The 21,341-nt window shown below is 42.4% G+C and overlaps 4 protein-coding genes and 1 non-coding gene across 5 annotated transcripts; 3 read left to right on the plus strand and 2 right to left on the minus strand.

Annotated features, from left to right (window-relative positions):
* Positions 1 to 253: 253 nt before the first annotated feature.
* Positions 254 to 2,000, plus strand: BDB00DRAFT_830653 (uncharacterized protein). Its single transcript, XM_053124049.1, has 8 exons — positions 254 to 442; positions 530 to 691; positions 755 to 895; positions 971 to 1,144; positions 1,224 to 1,357; positions 1,421 to 1,531; positions 1,607 to 1,713; positions 1,767 to 2,000. Exons 1-8 carry the CDS (start codon positions 362 to 364, stop codon positions 1,784 to 1,786), a joined length of 930 nt encoding a protein of 309 aa, XP_052978251.1. The 5' UTR covers positions 254 to 361; the 3' UTR covers positions 1,787 to 2,000.
* Positions 2,001 to 2,089: 89 nt separating this feature from the next.
* BDB00DRAFT_873822 (chaperone) lies at positions 2,090 to 2,629 on the minus strand (the record flags this gene model as incomplete). The annotated part of the gene is made up of 4 exons (XM_053127146.1): positions 2,090 to 2,107; positions 2,184 to 2,267; positions 2,395 to 2,490; positions 2,564 to 2,629. The coding sequence occupies 4 exons, from the start codon at positions 2,627 to 2,629 to the stop codon at positions 2,090 to 2,092; spliced, it is 264 nt and encodes an 87-aa protein (XP_052978252.1).
* Positions 2,630 to 12,129: 9,500 nt separating this feature from the next.
* On the plus strand, positions 12,130 to 12,211 carry BDB00DRAFT_t71. Its single transcript has one exon. It is a non-coding gene; the product is annotated as a tRNA-Tyr (tRNA).
* Positions 12,212 to 15,700: 3,489 nt separating this feature from the next.
* Positions 15,701 to 16,417, minus strand: BDB00DRAFT_766116 (thaumatin; the record flags this gene model as incomplete). Its single annotated transcript, XM_053119567.1, has 1 exon — positions 15,701 to 16,417. The coding sequence occupies one exon, from the start codon at positions 16,415 to 16,417 to the stop codon at positions 15,701 to 15,703; it is 717 nt and encodes a 238-aa protein (XP_052978253.1).
* A 1,185-nt stretch (positions 16,418 to 17,602) lies between these two features.
* BDB00DRAFT_766147 (thaumatin) lies at positions 17,603 to 18,319 on the plus strand (the record flags this gene model as incomplete). Its single annotated transcript, XM_053119570.1, has 1 exon — positions 17,603 to 18,319. One exon carries the CDS (start codon positions 17,603 to 17,605, stop codon positions 18,317 to 18,319), a length of 717 nt encoding a protein of 238 aa, XP_052978254.1.
* Positions 18,320 to 21,341: the final 3,022 nt, after the last annotated feature.

Raw genomic sequence — 21,341 nt, forward strand, 5'->3', positions numbered from 1 at the left:
ATTTACCAACCTATGTCTTCGCGTCAGTTGTCCTTTTCTCTGCAGCATTCACCGTCTCTCTTCGGTCATTCATGTACTCCGAGTTATGGTACAGTGTCAAAGAATGCTACGCCGACCTGGAATTGTCAGATCAGCTCTTCTTTGGTGTGAATCAGCCTACGTTTGCATACAGTCGGCAGCTACCGTGCAGAGGTTACGTTGCAACTTTCTTCAACTCGATCGAAACTCAAAAGCTCAGTTTACTGGTATGTATGTCCAGATCGCTTTCTAGTAAACAAAACTATGGACGCCAGAAAAAAAAAAGGCGAGATCTTTATTTTTCTGATCAGTTTCTTGCGTGTAAACATAGATCCATATTAACATGGCTGTATGCTGCTTTGTGCTGCTGGGTAAGGCCGTTATTGCGGTATTCTTCGGTACGCTATTGCCACTAGAGAGTCAGGTATAGTTGGCATACATAGAATTCAACGTGTCCGTGTAATGACGCCAAGACTGGTAATAACTTCTTGTGCTCTTGGCAATACTATAGCATCTCTACGATCGCATGCTCAATTTTTTGCTGTTCAAGGTCATATTTGTTGGTGCGATCATGGATCCGATATGGATACAGATTGTAAGGCTCTCCATATGGATCGCCGTACTTGGTTTCCTGCGCATCTTTAGCTTACTTAGCAAGGATCGTTTCGATCATGTGAGTTTGTCTGGCTCTCCTATACGCTCTTGTTTGATCCAACGCTGACAAGCTTTGCTGTAGCTTACTACAATGCCCTATATACCTACAGCGGAATACAACAAAACCACTTTCCTTTTATGTTGTATTTTCGTATGTAATTTGGTATGGTACGCCGCAAGTTTCTACTTTTTCCCAGAATCCATCACCTTTTTGACGCTGGAGGTAAAAAAAGTTTGATATCAAGATGTTAACATTGTGGGGAAGAAGGATAATTGATAACACATATCGGACCAATAGTTTCTTCCCGTTGCTTTGGATACTCTGCAAGTCATGACAAAATACTTTTCACAGCTGTGGGACCAGTTTAGCGAGCAGGGCTTTGAGGGCAAACGGACTATCAACTATTATGCTGAACTTGGCACCGACATGCTGGTACTTGGCCTAACCCTATTGCAATATCTTCAACTTATGGTAAATAACAACCACCACTGCTATCATATCCCTCAAGAAAGGCAAAAAGTAATTAATTCGCAAAATGGAATTCTGCCAGTGGATGCATGGAATGTCATTTGGATTGGTGGATATCGTACTGATACTTAATGTCCGGAGCGTACTGAGGAACCTCTATCGGAAAGGCATGGTACACCGCGACCGTTGGCGTGCCATGTCCTACGTCAAAAACAGGTTAGTGGCCACACTAGGTGTACATGCACACGTTCCAAGCTAAACGCTTTGTGGGAAATACAGGTATGCGGATGCCACACCGGCAGAACTCTCGGTTCGTAACGATGATTGTGCCATCTGTCGGGAAAAGATGAAAACTGCCAAAAGGCTTTCGTGTGGACACCTGTTCCATCTGTAAGTATTTAGTCCGTTTTACTTTTCGGGTGGTGTTGAACGACTGATGGATTGTTGCTGATGAAATCGTTTTAGACATTGCTTACATTCATGGATACAGCACCATGTCTCCCAGCCAACATGTCCAACGTGTCGGCGCCCACTTTCACCACCATTAAACAACAGTAAGGAACCTGATTTAGGTAAAGGATCAATTTGTGCGATCACTTCCCCTTAAAACTCATTATCCAAATAGGAAACCCAATCCGAAGCTGATGCGCGAACTTCTTCGTACCTACTCCTTCATCCACGCCACCTTCCTCTTGCTCTGTTTCCGTATAATTCTCATTCTTAATCTTCCATTTTCTTTATCTTTAATCAAACTGCATAAACTTCCCCATCACTACACATTTGCAAAAACGCATTCATCTCCCCCAAAACATTCGGATATACACACATAACTTCCTTTTTTTTTATATAATAATCGCCTGGAGCGGCTCTCGATGAAAAGCAAAATAAGTGGGCTGTCTAAAAATCTTTTTGTTTTTTTGGTGGACTTGGAGAATATGTACAAGAGATTTATTGGCCGGGTGCCATCTAAAAACAGACAACCACATATCAATATTGCGATCTCTTCTTTTTCGTTCTGTCCATCAAGTGATTTATTTTTTACCTGTTGACTCAGTTCAGCAAAACGAGCACCAACGCGCTCAGAGTGCTTCAAAAACTTGTCAGCACACTTGTTGATACAAGCTTCCTGTTGTCAATTTCATACCATAAACATTAGCGATCTACTACAATAGCAACAAAAGCCAATAACCAACACCAAAAGTGTCCATAGGGCTAGCATCATTACAGAGAAAGAAAGAAAGCTATATACGCACTTCCTTGCCAGTAATGGCCTTGGAGGTAAAGTCGTTGGCGCAATCGTCAAAGCAGCGTTGCACCAAGTTGCTGTACAGTCGCAGGAAGTCCTTCATCTATATATAACGCGAAACACACATTAGCAAAGGATCGACTTTTACTTGCTCTCGTAGTCCTGTAGTTACTAACCTGCTTGTGCTCAATCATGGCGCTGATCTGGGCCTGTTCGGCCTGGTTGTAGCGAGAGAAATCCATTGTAAATTATAAAGTTTGTATGTGTGTGGAGAGAGCGAGTCTTTACACTAATCGACAACACCCCGTCCGCTTTTTGAGACGGTTTAGTAAATAACCGTCACGGACTATCGGAATGCCGGTGCCGGGCTTGCCGAATTGATGGCCGCTTTGACATGAACGTCTGGAAAATGTGCGTAACCATCTATGTATGACTAGTAAGATAACTCGTTGCAAGCTGTAATACGACCACAAAAAAGAAGAAACGAGCAGCTATCTATTCTCCGTAACCCACCATTGGTGCTTTCACGATTTACGATCTACGAAAATTAGCATCAGCAACAACTAAACTTGATAAATCTGATCTTTTCCCTCAATTTATCTATGCGCGTATACTGCCTTTTACTGTAAATATATTTAATGCAGCAAGCCATCGCTCTGACTCACTTACTGAGTGATAATGAATGACGCCACCGATGGTAATGTATAACAAATGCTACGGTGTAGTATTTGTAATAGTATAATTACGTGGCTATGAGCATCCAGAGTTTTAGCTTATGTAAGTGTTTTTGATATACAAGGGAAATAGGAAAAGGATGCATACGGCCCTCATTTATTTGAAGGTGGAATTACTGATTGATTAAGAAATATTATTCTACTCGTATTACAAAAATTACTTCGATCCAAGAGAATGGAAATCCTTTTAGAAAATAAATGCTGATTTATTATAAAACTGTTCTCAAAGTTGGGCATATAAGTATGTGTACATCTAGAGGTATATCAAGAATAAAACGAGAAAATATGAGAGTGGGCATAGGTTGAAGAAAAGGCGTAGAAAGAACTTCATATATGACAGTTTTTCTTGGGTTTACAAATGGGAAATGAGGCTGTCGTTAATATAGTACTGCAGTATAAATCAATTCATCAAAGAGATAATGATAAAGAAAAACATCCAGCTAGCAATATGCGGCTCAACGCAAAAGAGAAGATTGTTTGCACCGGATCAGTAACCTCGTCTACCAATCACCAGTGTCATGCCATTTAGAAGCATGTAGAGGCTACCAGCATTAACGTAAGCCCAACACCCATTGACATAGACACGACCGTGAGCGCTAGCTCGCCATAGGTTCTCCACAATTCGGTTGGTATTGGCGTCAAAAGGCATCCATGTACTGCCCGACTGGTAGACCCACTGATAAGTCATAGTGCTAATAGTATGAGCGAGTATCTTTGTCCTGGTTACTGCTTGGTACAATTACCTTAAGTTGTGATATAATAGGCCGTATTTATATATTAGCATAAAGATGCGGTGGCGTCTAGAAGTATTCGTATTACAGCAACCGTAGCGTATTGAGTGGCAAGCTACTAAGCATGTATTGGCATCAATGCGCGCCGCTATGTACGTTTCTCCAGTCGAACGTTTTGTCTTCTGTAGAGTAACATTATTTTCTACAACTCTTTGATTTTAACACACTCTATAAGGCTATACGCATAAACACAATTTGATTTACATGGGATTCTACAAGTTTCAATACCTCCGCGAATAATTGACCAACATGGAATTGCTGTAATGATGAGTGGCATAGAAATTTGGTAGGCATCTGCATGGCGCTCAATCATCTGAGAATAAAGCGAGGACAGTAGCAGTAATGGGTCATTCGACTTCTTGACACTAGATTGACTGCGCAAAAGAGTACAGGAGTTCTTTTTGTTAGCCATTATAGTCACCACATCATAATAATGGAGTATTCTATAAGGCCAAGAATTAAGTAATAATGTATGTCATCTAAAAGCTACTAAAGATGGCTTCATACACATGCGAAGTTAGAGGAAGGTGGCACCAGACCCTTGTCTTCGATTGGGCGGCATTGCTCATAGTAGTTTTAGTGCCACATCGGCTCGTTGGTCACTGATATCCTAATTTATACACTGCTTTCCTTATCAACAAACGATCAGATAACATAGTGACATAGTACCATTAATCAATAATAAAATGGTTGGTGTTATGTCTTTCAAACTTTAATTGACTATATTTTTAAGCACGATAAAATAAAAAATTGTTTAATAGCTTTGCAATTCCATTCCATCCACAAAGGATTTTTTACTTTAAAATTATCTATTCAAGCAACTGATATGATTACGATGAATGATAATAAAGCACATTCTTTAAAGTATCACTCCTTATTTGTATTGCCTGAACACGTGAGGGAGTAGCGATAAATAACAAATGGCGGGAAGAAGCAGCTATCATACACAATATGTCACGCGCCACTTAGCCAAACACTTGAACGGTAAAATTGCTAAAAATTGTTGCTACATGATATATTGCCACAAGTGAGAGTAAGTCACAAGGATAACAAGGATTGAAAGGCTGGAGTTTTCACATGTAGCCTTGACAACTTGTCATGCGCAGTGTATTGGCGACGGCGGAGGTGGCGGCGGCGGGCGGATAGGATTTTACAAGCATTGACTTGAAGCGTAGCAACCGATTACTACACTCAGTATCTTTGTCATCAAGTGGTTCCGCTGGAAGTACATATCGCACCAATTGGGTCGGTAGCCAAGAGTCAGAAGGATCCGATATAATATTAAACGGCGGTGAGGATATGTGATAGACATTGATGGCGCGCTGCAGTGGCATAACACTTGTATCTGTTGATGTATGCATGCATATGCTCATAGCTTACTGTAAACGACAGAATCGGCTCGATCAAGGATTCGTTTTTAGTTGGATGCAACGCATACCCAGAGATTGATAAAGTAGACTGATAATGACGGTATGTGGCAACAGTAACAGGTTACCGTTTTAGAAGAGTAGATTTTTTGCAATAGCAAATAAAATCATGAAGGAGTACCAAGAAAAGTTGAATCAAGTGGACAGGAGGCAGGTGGAAATTACTTTTATTTATACCGTAGTAACAGGGATGCAGCCTCAACTCTTAACCATATGTGCCTCCTGGGAAGCTAGGATTTAATCCAAACGTTCAGAAGAAACTTACAGTTATGTTGGCAAGTTGATCGCAGACTCGACCGTTTGCATACTGTCGGAATAAAAAGCCAGGATATATAGGATTAAAATTACTTTTAAAGCTGATGCTATTAAAAGCAATGAGATTTGGATCATTGCTACGCAAAAATGCGACGAATGAACGAAATGGTAGCCAACTGCAAGTGGTGGCATCACAATCTAAATACAATCGTTTAAATAAGCTGTATGTACAGCATTAGCATTTGTAGACCGGAAGTGCTAATGAAATACATAGTATGCGATTTCGCCAGCTGCTTCAGTGATTTTCAGTACATCGGCGCGTCAATGTCTGTTATTGATAAAAGCAAACATTGTACTAGACGTAAAACTCTGGTACTTTAGTATCTATTCGTGATTGTTGACACACATCGAAAGAAAAAGTTAGAAAACCATATAAATATCGAAATTACTATTGAATGAATAGTTCATAACAATATTATCGGTGTTCAACTAAATGCTGTACGTAGGTTCTCGTGAAACCGATCAGATACATTCCGAATATCGCTCTTCTTCCAAATGTTAAAGACTATTTCGAGTGCCATAACGATAATGGACATCGTCATCTACTACAAGAGACCTCGCTTGATCAAAGAATTTCAGAATAAAACAGTGCTATCGTGTGCTTTTGGCAAGTACATCAGACGGAATTCAATTATTTGATGGCCACTTATAAAGTATCTACCATTATTGTTACCTTGTTTGATTTGCTAAAAACTAGCAAGTTGTGTCCATATATGAGATGATTGCTCCTTTTTGATGGTTGTGTTACAAGCCTATATGTTACCAAACTTGATAGCGGTTAAATAAGAGCAACTTCTATTTTCGTTGCATGAAAGCGAAAAACTGAATGATATGACATCACATAGACAAAGCTGATCGGGTGTTGTCTAATGACCTCGAAACAGTATCTATTTGTTCCACCGTCATCTTCTCAGCTCAAGTAATCACATAATTTATTGTCAAAGTCTTCCTGTTCTTCATTGCAAAAACAATAAAGATGCAAAAGCTTATCCTTTTAATCTATTTTCATAACACTTCTCATAGCGAACGAGGGCTACGCTAAAATCTAATTTAGTATATAAACAGTAATTAATCCGATTCCAAATGTTTAATAGTATCGGCTTCTGTCGATAGAACCACTGCGATGTTTTTTGGTTCATTGTCTGACAGCATGCGCATTGTTCTAGCTGTTGTTGGGAAATCGTTCTTAAATGGATGATTTGTATGATTTACCCCAGCCGAAACCAATCTGCATGTCAAATTTAAGCGCTGGTGAACGATGCGTACATTACGCAAAAAAATCCTCGTAGGGGGAGTTGTCGTATGGACCTTACGAAGCGGCCAATAGACCGATTGAAACACCGCTCGACGACATTTCCTTTCGAGAACCAGTGTATTTAGACGAGTTAAGCTCTGGCAGCGCTTAGATTCGGTGCTCTTAACCGTGCTCGCGGAAAAGCCAATATACCGAGAATGTATGGTTTGCGGTCAAGAAAAAATCTACAGATTGGAACCATCGTTTTGTTATGTAATTGTCGCTTCAGGGTACTCTCTCAAACAGGGAGATATTCATTTATTCTGTAATGCCATTATTATTTGCAAGACGACTGTTCCGCATCTCGAACTACTGTGTTTAACGTTTGAGGCAACTTCGCGTGTCGCTCTTCGAGACGAAATACATACTCAGCTATGCCAGTCGCAAACGCCGATTGCCTCGCTTACTATGAGGATCTTAAGGCTTGAAAATGTTGCCCACTTCTTGCTGCTCGGATGAGAAAGTAGGTGGTGGCTTTTCCTTTATTGGGTCTAGTATGTAGCGCCCGTGAAAGTTTTTACTGTGCTAACTCTTAGAGGAGAAAAAAACCTATTCTATGAACGATATCAATCGTTTATAATGCTCTTTGGATCGACTGATTTGCCTCGAGCCAATTGGTGCCAAGCATTCGCCCTATAGTTTTGCAACGCTATGGTTCACAGGTATGGCGATAAGCATGGTTCCACAACAGGAATGTGGTTTTATTAGACGTTTAAAGGTGCTTATCCAGTCAATGAAACGAGATATTAACGAAAATTATATCATAAGACCCGCTCACTTTTTACATTAGCTTCGTAACTTTTACTGCAAATCACTTGTTTTAAAAGTTATAAAGAAGGAGCTCAAGGTAGCAAGTCATCTGTACAACCTTCATAAGAATATGGTGTATTATTTCTGGTCTTAAAAAATAAAAGATGTTTTAGTTCTCTGTAGCCATATACCAGCTTTCGCCGTCGGCATCGCTCTATTTCACGGTTTCGGCTACTGGCCACAGGTCACTCTTCTGTCAGTAATCAATATCGTCTGAGCCATTTTAGCTCACTCTCAAGAGAGAAAAATTGTTAAAGTAATATTTAGTGGTGGTCCTCTTGCTATCTTTGATGCGCTTCGGTTTGTATTATTGTAAATAATTAGTATTTTACTGCTCTAGTTTTGTTTCTATGCAATGCACCACAGCGTTCTTTGATGCAATCATGCTAATGTTGCTCAGAGACTCGAAGAAAGCGAACCATATCGTCAGGTGTGGCAATAATAGCAACATCGTCAGCATACAATAGCGAGGACACAACGATGAGCTCAGTATCTGGTCGATTTGGTCCTGGGCGGCCATGGTTTGGTGGTGTGTATCGTATTTCTTGAGCAGATGCCTCGGTCAAACTTGCCATTGGTGGTGCATGCAAAATCAATAGGTGAGTAATGACAGGGTTGGCCATACGGAGCCGCTTTGGCAAGCTGTCAATGAACACAGCATACAGAAGAGGACTAAGAATAGACCCTTGTAGCACGCCACGTCGAGGATGAATGTGTCGAGACTGATGATTTTGGAGGATGACGGCCAGCCATACCTCATGAAAAAGATGTCGGACGAGATGGAACAGAGCGCTCGGCAGGTTTCACTGCAACGTTGACCATATGACGTCTCTATCGACTGAATCGTACGCGGACTTGAAATCGAGAAAAGCGATAGCAGGATCTAGTTCGTAATGCTTCTTGAATTGGCGCACCATCATGTTCGACGAAAACGCCTGATCCAATGCACCACGTTCGTGACGGAAACCACCTTGCGCAATGTCCAGTATTGGCATATGTTCGAGCAAACGAGGCAATAAACAGCGTTCGAGTAGCTTACGAAAGGTACTGGTCAGTCTAATCGGTCGATAGTTTCCGGCCTCAATTGGATCGCCTTTCTTGAAAATCGGAACGACTTGGGCAGTACGCCACGACACAGGTACCCACGACCAACGCCAACATACTGTGAACAGCTTGGCCAGTATTATAGCCAGAGGAGCAGCAATTGGTTTCAACATTGCACCAGTGATATGGTCATCACCTGGTGCTTTGCGAGGAGCGAGTTTGCGGATGGCGGTTTCGATATCGACAGGATGAAATGGTTCAGCAGGGTCCGATTCACGACCAAAGCGGATCGACCATTGTGAGGGCGGTTGTCTCTCACCACCAAACACGCCCGACAGATGCGACACCATGACCTCAACCGCCTGCTGAGGCCCATCTGGATGCGAGAACGTGTGGCTGGTCTGCCGATTGCGACGCATATACTTGATAGCACTATTCATCTCGGCAACTGGTGCTTCGCTGATCCGGGTACAGAATTGCTTCCAGTGACGGCGACGAGTGCTTCGCAACACGGAGTTGAAGGCTTTGCGGGCTGCTTGGAACTCGGTCCACCTTTGGGCTTTCACGACGATGTTGTTCGGTGCTTGGCGCCAACGACGGTACATATCCTCTCGATGGTCTGCGCGTTCTTGTAACTCTTCGGTCCAAAACCATCGCCAGTGCTTTGGCCGCATCTTGCCTCGTGTGACACTAGCATCAAGTGCTTCATATATCGATGCGAGTAGATCAGTGCCAGCCTGTTCTATCTCGGCGACAGGGATGACGGTGTCTTCACTTGCAAGTCGATTTGAGAGGCGGTCTCGTAGTGGATCGGATAACCGGCGAAATTCTTCGACATACAATCGAACAACATCCGGATCCTCAAATCGTTGGAGTTTCCAGTGTTGACGTGCTGCATTAGGTTCAGGTAAGCGAGGGATGGCGGTGTGCGGGGCGAATTCAAACACACAAAAGTGGTGCGGTGTGTTTAATGAAACATTATCGTATATCTCCATATGCGGATTGTTGACGGCCTGTGCGCGAGATATGAAGAGGTCGATGATGCTGGTGCCTTGGTGGTTTCGGAAAGTCGGTTGCCCATATGCCAAAGACTGGTTCCACACGTGGAGACCGTTGTCCAAAAGCCAGGACGAGAAACCATTGTTGGTGCGCGCGTTGTTTTGAGTGTCGCCTATGGTGCTCATGCGTGCATTAAAGTCACCAAGGATGATTGTGTTTTTGTCGATGCTGAGACGGTCCAGCCGTTCAGTGACTGCGGTGTGCGGAAGTGTTGGTGGTAAGTACAAGGCATGGATGGTGTACATGCCGAGTCGGAGTGAGAGAGTGTTGTCGTTGTGGTGGGGGAGTTGATGGAAATGCATGTTGAGGTCCGGCCTTACTAACAGCGATACGCCACCAAATCCCTTGTTGCTTCGTTCATGTGTTGTTGCATAGGTGTGGTACTGAAGCCAGTCAGTAGTGAACCGCCCGCGGATCAAGAAAGTTTCGGTAAGAATGACCATGTCAAGGTCTTTTTGGATGCAAAAATTAACAATTTCGTCAGGCGATCGGTTGACACCAGACGCGTTCAATAAACCAATGCGCAGCTGGTTTATCATTAATCTTGATCCATAGTGTCCGCCTCATCGTTATTGTTGACACTCTTGGGTGACAACAGATTGCGAGCTTCATCAACCGACGAAATCGATTGACGACGACGACGAGATGCTGGTTTGGGACATTGCTCTTGGAACTGCTTCCAGTATTCGATGTCGATGTAGTAGTGGTCTGTTGCTGGTAGTGACGTAAAGTGGCGCATGATTGCGACAGCGAGGTGCTTTTTCGGTATACGGACGCACAGTGCTAGCATATGCTTCTGGTATAGCTCCTTGGCGAGTGCTGCACGTTCTGTTTCCGTCTTTTCAGCAATTACTGCTGGGTTGCCGATCGTTGATGCTGCTGTTGGATTGAAATCGTCTTTGGGTATCGTTTTCTGCTGCTTCAACTTTTCTCGGAGCTCGGATTCGTACGATGCATGGATCAACAGACCCACCACTTCATGTGCTGGGAAGTGTACGTCTATCACGCGTTCTTGGTCGATCTGCAACAGTTTCAACGAATGACGCACTTCGCGGTGCGTGACCCGTCGTGGCGTGGGCAAATACACGACGACGTAGCCGTATTTGTCGCTTGCTGGCTGGAATAGGCGTTGTGCGCGCTCGATTTGTTTAGGGGAGGGGGGTACCATCTTCTTTTGCTTTGGGGCAACGTGTTTTGCAGCGACTTTGGCGTACGACGACTTGGCCGTTTTTGCAGTCGACTTTTGTTGTTGCTGTTGCTGTCCTGGTTGTTGTTTCTGCTGCTGCTGCTGCTGCTGGGGTTCGATTTTCTTGAACTGTTGCTCAAGACGACAGGCTCGTTGTTCTTCAAGACGCTTCGTTACTACTGCTCGCTCTTGTTTGCGTCGTTCGTATTCTGCATCCGTTAGTGCCCAATGTGATTCACGTGCCCCAGTTGGGTCAACTTCCATGCCTTCGACAGGATGATCCGCAGGTGTTACGGTGGGTGCTTCTGCTGTTGTTGCACGTTGCATAGCATCCTCAAGGTTGGCGATATGGGCATTAGCCTCTTCGAGTTGCGAGCGGAGCTGTTGATTCTCAGCAATTAAAGCATCCATTTGCTTTAATTGCTCCTCGGCGTTGTGCATTCTTCTTTCGTTCGTGGTGATGCGGGTCTCCATTTCTTCGAGACGAGCCAAGAACGAAGGTTGCTGGCGTGGTACTGCTGCTGCTGAGGCGACTGAGGCGATTGACAAGGATGATACCATTGAGTGGTCTGATGCCTGGTCAGCCCAATCATCATCCTGTTGTTGCTGGATTTGCTGTTGTTGCTGCTCGTGTTGCTGCTGTTGGCGCTGCTTATAGACCGCGTATATGCCCCGTGTTGCGAGGCGGCTATTTTTGGCGGTACGCGGTGTTGTTGTCGATGTTGTTGTGTCCCGTCGGGTGATGCCGCTAGCATGTGGGCTTGGCGAACGGGAAGTATTATTGGTTTTGTTCACACGTTCAGAACGACGAAGGCTAGTGCGGACGCCGCTCATTGGTGCGATAACGGGAATGCGGGTTAAGGTACGCGTGTTGGTGATGGCGGTGTGTGTTGTGTTTAATTTGCTTTGTGCAAGCACGTTGGTAATTTCGGGTTGATTAATTTTGTATGACAGCGTGGTTGGGCAGACGGAAAAGGTAAGTGTTGGGGCGGGATTCGAACACACGACCTTTGGGGGAGTGGGTTGAGAAAAGTATAAAAAGAGGTGCTTTTCACCGCGCGCGATGCTCGACAGATGTCTCTCCGATCTTAGCTCAGTTGGTAGAGCGGGAGACTGTAGTGCGCTGTTATCTCTAGGTCACCTGTTCGAATCAGGTAGATCGGAATGCTTACACCTATGAGTTGTAATTTTTTTTAAAAAAAATATTCTCCTTTGTGTAACCTTGTTGTAGCAAATGGCCGACCTTTAATTACCGTTATGGCGGCTCGACACTTTTGTCATGCGCAAACAATTACACCATCAATAGAATACTGCTGCGTTATCATCTGGTCGACGTGTCAGAAGAACAAGTTTCAGAGCTATCTATGCAACAGCAGACACTGTTGTGGTGTCATAAACATTGTTGAACCTCTACTAAGTGCTCATCCTCAACCTCGATGATCACATATTAAATCCCCTCATATAAATGTCGTTAATCATCATCATCTGTTTATTCACTTTATTAAATCCAATAGTAGAAGATTTATATATAGTATAAGTCTTCTTTGAATAATAAAACATCAGTCAGTATTGATCTTGTTCCTTCTTCCCTCATCATCTGGTCTCCTACTCTCAGGTTTCCTTCTTGTCTTGTCTGTTCTTACTGATACTGACAGCACCTAACACATTATTGTCCGGTACTTCTGTCCTTATCTTGACATAATACGACCCTGTTACACCTGATACGAGTAAGACTTCTATAGTGCGACCATTGCAAGCCATTGGGGTACTACAGTGTTTAGTGCTGGTAAGTCTGAGGATTTTATTGGAAGCAATGTTTCAAAATATTGGCTATTTGCTGCAATGTATAAGGTGTGGACGGGAACAAGACAAGACAAGGATAGGAAGACCGGACAAGATCGCGTTAAGTGCTTTCAGCAAGAACAGGACAAGGCAACAAGGAAACCTGAAGGTAAGAGACCAGATGATGAGGGAAGAAGGGACAAGTTACAGGCAGGAAAGAAACAAGATAACTGGCTGATGTTCATTATTTTAAAGACTATGGTATATGTGTATATCTTTAACGATGGGAAATAATAATGTGAATAAATGGAAAGATTGGTATCAACGTTGATAAGTCGGATGATGATGATTAACGATATTGATATTGGGGGATTTAATATGATCAGCGACGTTGAGGATGATAATCAGTACAGGTCGAGGAATGTTCATGACAGTCGCTCCCCAAGTGGCGAGTTCATTACACACTCGCTCTGTGCCTGGCCGCGAGGCAGAGACGATGGCAGGATAAAACAACATGACCATTGATAAACAAGCTCTTTTATCACTTAATGCACAAGTTTTATCACTTAATGCACAAGGATATAAACACCAAACCAAGGCTTACGTCGTTGACACCAAGGTCGAGCTCATCGGTATTTATATTTTGTTTATAGACTCTTCTTTCATCCTTATTTCTTTCTCTCTCTATTTTCTGAAGCAAACACTAGATCCATTTGAAGACTCAAGCTTAAAGAATATTACTTGCCCTACAACAGACTCGTGCCAGATCAGCTGCTATTGAAGAAGTACCTTCATACAGTCATATGCCCAAATCTGTCACAGACGACAACAACAATAGTAGCACCGACGCGGACGGACACAAGACTGTTCAACAAGCAACTGTCCAAGGACAAGAAATTTCAGCAAGGCAATATTAACGAAGACGTAGAGATGGCTGAGCAACTGGGTCCCCTGCAGCGGGCTGTGTCCCTGGCCTCTCAAGTTGTATTTTTGGAGCTGGAGTCGACTTATATCCCATTAAAATTGAGATTTAGGAACGCAATCCACTTTCAGTGTACACAACAATGAACCTCGCACAATTCTTTGTAAAACTCAACATTTCATCCAAATCATATCTCAAGCACTATATATTGTCGTAGCAAAAATGTCCGACCTATAAATTACTCAGTATTGGCTGTTCATCACTTTTGTTATGCAACAAACAACTATACCACTAACAGAATACCGCTGCGCTACTATCCGTTGACATCGTACTAACGATCACACTAGTAATGCATAGAAGATGGCCAGACAGGATTCGACAGCATCATAACTGTATCTTATTATATTGTTGTGTCATGCAGCAAAAATAAGCAACGACAATAGCTGCTGCAGCATACTTGGAAATCCTACAACGTCCCGTGACCTAGCGCATCGTCAATGGCTGTGTCGGTCTTGAATACGCCCATCGTTGTGGTTTCTCTTGCAAGGATTTGTTGATGACTCGGCACAAGACTCATAGTACTGGTTGCACCCATTATATTTTTACAATGCGCTGTATCAGTGAGCTGTGACGAGAACGATGCGGCTTACAAGTGTATGTAACTTAATATTTTGGGCACACCACAATAAGATGATGGTAGAATAACAAGATAATTATACGGTGTAGATTGGTTTGCGCCAGCTGACGGCTTCGATTGATCAGTCCTGCGTTTACCGCATTGGCCGTCTGTTTCCTTACTACACTAGCCATAAAGATACAGTATCACCAATCATTATCAATGTTGAATTGGTTTGCTTGTAGAACATAAAGGCGTTAATTCGTACTAACCAGTAATTATCGCTTGTCGAATCATATTTACGCTCCCCCTATTCAGCAAGTATTTCTTTCGCTGGCAATGAATTTCAAATGACACATCCATATGCAAGAACAAATAATTCTGTTCGTTAATATCATCCCATCGTTGCGCGATTCGAAGATCAATATCTCAATTTTATCGTCCGGACACCACAGTGCGGATTTAAGTACTGGTTGATACCAATCGCTGCTCAAACATCAAGCGCTCTATTGTAACTCTGGACATTTATGGAGCAGAGTATTTTTGTAAACCACAAGACTCAAACGTTGTGCTGTTTCTACTAGAATTTTTGCTCTCAGGTATGGTCGTCTCGTCGAACACATTGGGTGCCATTCGTACACAATAATACCAGAATGAGTGCTGCGTTCTTTCTTGATAAGTACGCCTTACACTGTAGTAGCTGTGAAAGTCACAGCATACTAGATCACCAGCGCAAATGGCTTCGCAATAAATGATCTAGCGATAAGTCTAGAAAATTGCCACAAGTGAGACATATGGATACATTGTTAAATACACCCTTTCCTGCAAACATGAAATGCCTGCAAACTGTGATTTATATCCACAAAGCACCAGTAAATAAATATAATAGAAATTATCGCACCACGCTTCTTTAATGTAAAGCACAATTAGGTTGTGGGGAAGCGAATGACTTCTGGCGTATACATTAGTTTAGTGAAGTGAAGCTATATATCGTATGAGCTTTATCATGTCAACTCAATGACCGCATGGAGCTGTGCTCCTTTTGTTTCTAGATACGTTGAACCTGCCATGGATAAACCAATATAACTCAATTTCATATTATAGTTTCTTTATTCTTCCATTATCAAACATTTTAAAGTACCTAACCACACACGTCTCTTCTAAACTATCGTAATATAAGAAAGGTTAGGATTATTCATATTTTCTTCTGTTAAGGTAAGACAGAGCATATAGTAATAGCTTTAATAATAATTACGGCGACCAGCACCGCGAAATGTTTTTTATTCAACAGGTATAGTTATTCTTTTTGTACAAATGTAATTTGAATGTGTGTTTACGAGGAAGGACAGAAAGTGACAGTGTAGCCTTCGGCCCGACACATAAAAGTGCTGGTCGGGTCATCGTAAGCATACGTGTATACATCAGGGCAGGCATCCTTGACGTCCTTGCTGTACTCGTTAGCTGGACAGGTTTCAGGCGTATCCATGCTACCGAAGCAGCAGTATTCCTCAGTGTTGAACTCGGAGCAGGCAGACTTGCATCCGACTTCCTCGCCATTGTCCATCACCTTGAGTTCGTCGGGGCACGCGGGCAAGCTGGAGCAGGTAGGAGCGCCGCAGAGATAGTGCTCGCCGTTGTCAGCGCCTCCGCTCTTATCACCGTTAATTGGATCAATACGGATAGGGATGTTGTAACCGTCGACGAACGAGACATCATAATAGTCATTATTGCCGTAGCCCTTGAAAGTGAATTCGGCCAAAGAGGCTGGGTCGGCTGCGCCAGCAGTAGGGTTTTCATCACCGGCTTCACGGCCCCAGAAACGGCCTTGCCACTTGGAATCAAGAGAGTAAGTCTTTGAGGCACCCTTTGCAACGTCAGCGGTTTCAGGAGAAGAGGCACCATTATCGAGCTTGCCAATGTTCAGATCATAGTCGCACTGGTTCTTAATGACAATCTTGACACCGCCACCAGAAGAGGAATCGGATGCGGGAGCAGCAGCGACAAGACCAAGGAGAGCAGCGACGGAGACCAATTTCAAAGATGTGTACATTGTTGTGATAGTGTTGTTATAGAAAAGGATGAAGTTTGTTTCTTTGCCATCGAAGGTTGTGCCTTTTATACGTTCTCGGGCTTTCCGATCAATTTCTGTATAGTAGATGCGGACGAATAAGATTTGATATGGTTGTGAAACATATGGTACCTGAAGGTACAGCTAACAGCCTATGACGAGAGGTTATCCGGAACATATATAGCACAGAGCGAATGGCGTTGTCTTTCTCCCATTCGAAACATATATTTTGTAATCAAACTGAAACTTAAAGAGTTTTTCTTCTATTTCTGAGCTATGTGATTGCTTATTTCGAATATGATCTTAACACTGAGCGAATGGATGCCACTGATAATGGCGGGTAACTGTAGAATCAGGTACGGTTTTAATCTAAAACGTACAATTGAGGTACCCGATCCAATTTATTCTCAAACATATGATGGAAACAACTACAAAAGTAAGTTGGAAATACAAGAGGGTAATAGTAAGTGTAGCATCTTAGAACCATGATAAAAATGTATACAATTTACCGCTCGCAAAAAAAAGAGGCCATGCGCAGTAGGCTGAGCAATGATGATCGACACTAAACTATTTTGGTGTAGCGATTGGAGACCTGGGATATGCGCACAGATTTGCAGCATGGACGTAGTAGGTTATTAGATTTGGCAGGCATCTATTTTTTTTGTTCGCGGTTATTAATGAACCAGTTTGTTTCTCGATTTGACACATGATTGAATTACTCTGAGTTGCTCAGCAGAACAATCTCTTTGAAACAATTACCTAACCATTGTTGTAATCAGCTTGTAGCTGCAATTCGGCGGCAGCCAATGGCTTACATCGCGTTAGTGGTGCCTAGGTTCAATTACACATATTAATACGAGTCCTACATCACAGAAACAAGCTGTGGCCAGAAACAATGATGGTTTCAATTTTGGCTACAAAATATATGTTTCGAATGGGAGAAAGACAACGCCATTCGCTCTGTGCTATATATGTTCCGGATAACCTCTCGTCATAGGCTGTTAGCTGTACCTTCAGGTACCATATGTTTCACAACCATATCAAATCTTATTCGTCCGCATCTACTATACAGAAATTGATCGGAAAGCCCGAGAACGTATAAAAGGCACAACCTTCGATGGCAAAGAAACAAACTTCATCCTTTTCTATAACAACACTATCACAACAATGTACACATCTTTGAAATTGGTCTCCGTCGCTGCTCTCCTTGGTCTTGTCGCTGCTGCTCCCGCATCCGATTCCTCTTCTGGTGGCGGTGTCAAGATTGTCATTAAGAACCAGTGCGACTATGATCTGAACATTGGCAAGCTCGATAATGGTGCCTCTTCTCCTGAAACCGCTGACGTTGCAAAGGGTGCCTCAAAGACTTACTCTCTTGATTCCAAGTGGCAAGGCCGTTTCTGGGGCCGTGAAGCCGGTGATGAAAACCCTACTGCTGGCGCAGCCGACCCAGCCTCTTTGGCCGAATTCACTTTCAAGGGCTACGGCAATAATGACTATTATGATGTCTCGTTCGTCGACGGTTACAACATCCCTATCCGTATTGATCCAATTAACGGTGATAAGAGCGGAGGCGCTGACAACGGCGAGCACTATCTCTGCGGCGCTCCTACCTGCTCCAGCTTGCCCGCGTGCCCCGACGAACTCAAGGTGATGGACAATGGCGAGGAAGTCGGATGCAAGTCTGCCTGCTCCGAGTTCAACACTGAGGAATACTGCTGCTTCGGTAGCATGGATACGCCTGAAACCTGTCCAGCTAACGAGTACAGCAAGGACGTCAAGGATGCCTGCCCTGATGTATACACGTATGCTTACGATGACCCGACCAGCACTTTTATGTGTCGGGCCGAAGGCTACACTGTCACTTTCTGTCCTTCCTCGTAAACACACATTTAAATTACATTTGTACAAAAAGAATAACTATACCTGTTAAATAAAACATTTCGCGGTGCTGGTCGCCGTAATTATTATCATCATTGTATTGTCTATATTCTAAAGCGAGGCTGAAAAAGAAGTATGTTTGAGTGCTCGCATTAAAAGTATGCACAACGAGATATCTTCTCATTACTATAGCAGATTCGCATACGGAATAAAACTTATATTGCAGGGAATGCAAATACGGCAAGTGGCAAGGAGTGCGTAAATCTTTCTTGAGATTGCTTATTCAAGAGTCCTATTAAGCAATTGAATATATCTAGATATAACTAAAGGCACAATGAGTACCCGATAGACTCAAATATAATCATGACGATTACGGAAATAATCTTGAAAGGGAAATTGTAAGAAAGAGTATTTTATATTTAAGTCTACCATCACGTAGTTTTTAAAATTGCTATAACAGCAGTTGGTGATGATTGTCAATTTATAATATCATCGGTTTAATCATTACTCTTAGCACTCGCCATGAGAAAATGTAATTCTTTGCACAAGAAACTATTTGATACAACTGACTTAATCATATGATGACCGATCGCTACTAGTGCCATACACAAATAATAAAGGGCCGGCAGAAGATATCTGTAACATAGCATAAAGGAAATCTCAGCCATTCTTCTACGCATGCGTACGATGCCAGTAGAAGTTATGTCTGTTAAGTCGTACTACATGCTCTGCGTAACGTACACTATTAGTATATTTTAAAAGCAGACCAAAAGGGTCGATGACCTAGCCAGCATTTTGTCATAATACGCTCACTGTCTCGCCGTAAGTTTCCTCATCGAGTTTAGTCCTTTGGTTTAAAACGACTTTTGACATATCGTATATAAATTATGATATCGTTGTCATATGTAAATCCTTGCTGTTGTTAGCCGATGTGATTTAATTTTTACAGTGCTGATACATTCTATTAAAAAGAAATCACTCGAATTTTCCAAGCGATTTTGGCAGAATGGTGAAGATAGCTCGCTTAAATTACGCAGTTCGCCATTATTACATCACGATTTGTGACGGTAACACAATCAACATTTTCCAGCAAAAATCTTATCGACTACACCTATAAGATTTTTATAAAGAATCTGCCTGCGTAACCAGCTGTAACAGATACATGACAATATTTTCCCATTTTTGACTCATGTTAACCATGTATACGGTATACCAGAAACTCTTAAAAACTCGCATGTGCCTTGTTCTCCATGACCTTCCCCAAATGTGGTCAAGTCATACCTGACCGAATTTAGCTAGTCGGATCATCACTTTGTTATTCGTTTTGCCACACACAATGACTAAATTTACTACACCTACTCCCGTAACCGTCGTTATCAATGATGATGGAATGAAAAAAAGAGCGAATCAATACTAGTAGCTTCTTTCCCAAACGAAGTCAAAAGGTTTTTAAGGGTCAGTTTGGAAGATCTGCAGAGAGAGTACCATGACGTTCTACTGACTTCGGTAACACTTCCCATTTTTAAACCTTAATATTCTGTTCGAGCCACCTGACATATTTTTGACCTTCTTGCATTTATGGTGCGAACGACAAGTCATCGTCATCATTGACATCACCGCATGAAAGGAGAAAGAATGTATATAAAAAGAAGGACATGTCTATCTGCTGGCCCAAATTTATTACTACATCGCATCTTATTAACAACACAACAAAATGGGCGCGGTTTTCTCTTGTCTCAATGGAATTATAACTTCCATTTCATCGTTGATTCTGTCTCTTATTAATGGCATTGCTGGTATGTATTATTCTCTAGAAAGTAACAAAAGCCGAGAGAAGAAGCCATTCGTAATGATTTGTATACTTAATTCTTCCCTTTAAATAGGCTTCGTTAGCATGATCATTGCTTCCATTACGCGGTTCATCACCGGTATCATTCGCGCTGTCGGTCGCTGCCTCTGCTGCTGTTGTCCGCCGAGGAGATAGTTCATCCCCGTTATAAGACGGGGATCTATTTTCTTTTCTGCAACCTGCATGTACATATTTATTATACGCTGCATAAAATATCAACAAATCCTGCAGTACTATATACATATATATATATATATATATATTTGTCGTCATTCCCTTCACCCTACATACTATACTCAGATATCTTTGTTAACCTCACACATCAGAAGTAAATTTTGCAATAAATAAGCGCATTTTGTACTATTTGACATTCTTCCTACTGGCATAAGTTATTTCTCTCTGCTACCACTGTTACAATATAACTAGCAAAGCATACATATCAACAGCTACTACTCCATGTGGTCTATTGATAATGGCACCAGTGGTCACATATAGATTGAGCAGTGAGTATTATGACTCATACCATGCCAGGTGTACTTATAACAAACGTCAGTCGGTTTTTCAAGCATAGGCATTTTGTATGCCAGTATGTTGGGTTCTATTTAAATATGCTCAAGAAAACGCGAAAACAAAGCACTGCATATGTCGTTGTTGCGTCGAGACACGTGCAAGCAATTTTTACTACTGATAGAGTCAACAAACATGAACGCGGCAGAAGATATATAATGGCAAAACACAGTACAATAAATCAAATCTTGGGATGGTTCAGAGTGTGTACCGAGCTCTGGTGCCTACAGCTGGCGGACTGTCTGGCTGTGTTAGTGAGACCGCAGGAAAATCATACCAACGTTGATTGGGCAAGAATGAGTTTGATGTGGGAAAAAATTCTTCAGGTATTTCTATAACCGAACGCTTAGTGACACATGAACCGTTTCACTGGATTTTATCACCAACAAAGTAGCACCACTAAGAAACTATGCTGGTGCAGAGGACTATCAGTAATTCTACGTAAAAGCTGGGAAGACAATATGCTAGTAATCTACATATGTGATCTATCGGACTATTACAAGAAGGTTACTTAAGAATGATGCTGACAAACTGGAACTGAGATATTTTTAATTCGCAGTGATAAGCTTCATATGACAATCAACAATAAGCGTGCATTGAAAGCCTTAG

This window comes from Zychaea mexicana (genome assembly GCF_025766255.1).
Source record: "Zychaea mexicana strain RSA 1403 chromosome Unknown BDB00scaffold_52, whole genome shotgun sequence".
NCBI classification, from domain to species: domain Eukaryota; kingdom Fungi; phylum Mucoromycota; class Mucoromycetes; order Mucorales; family Lichtheimiaceae; genus Zychaea; species Zychaea mexicana.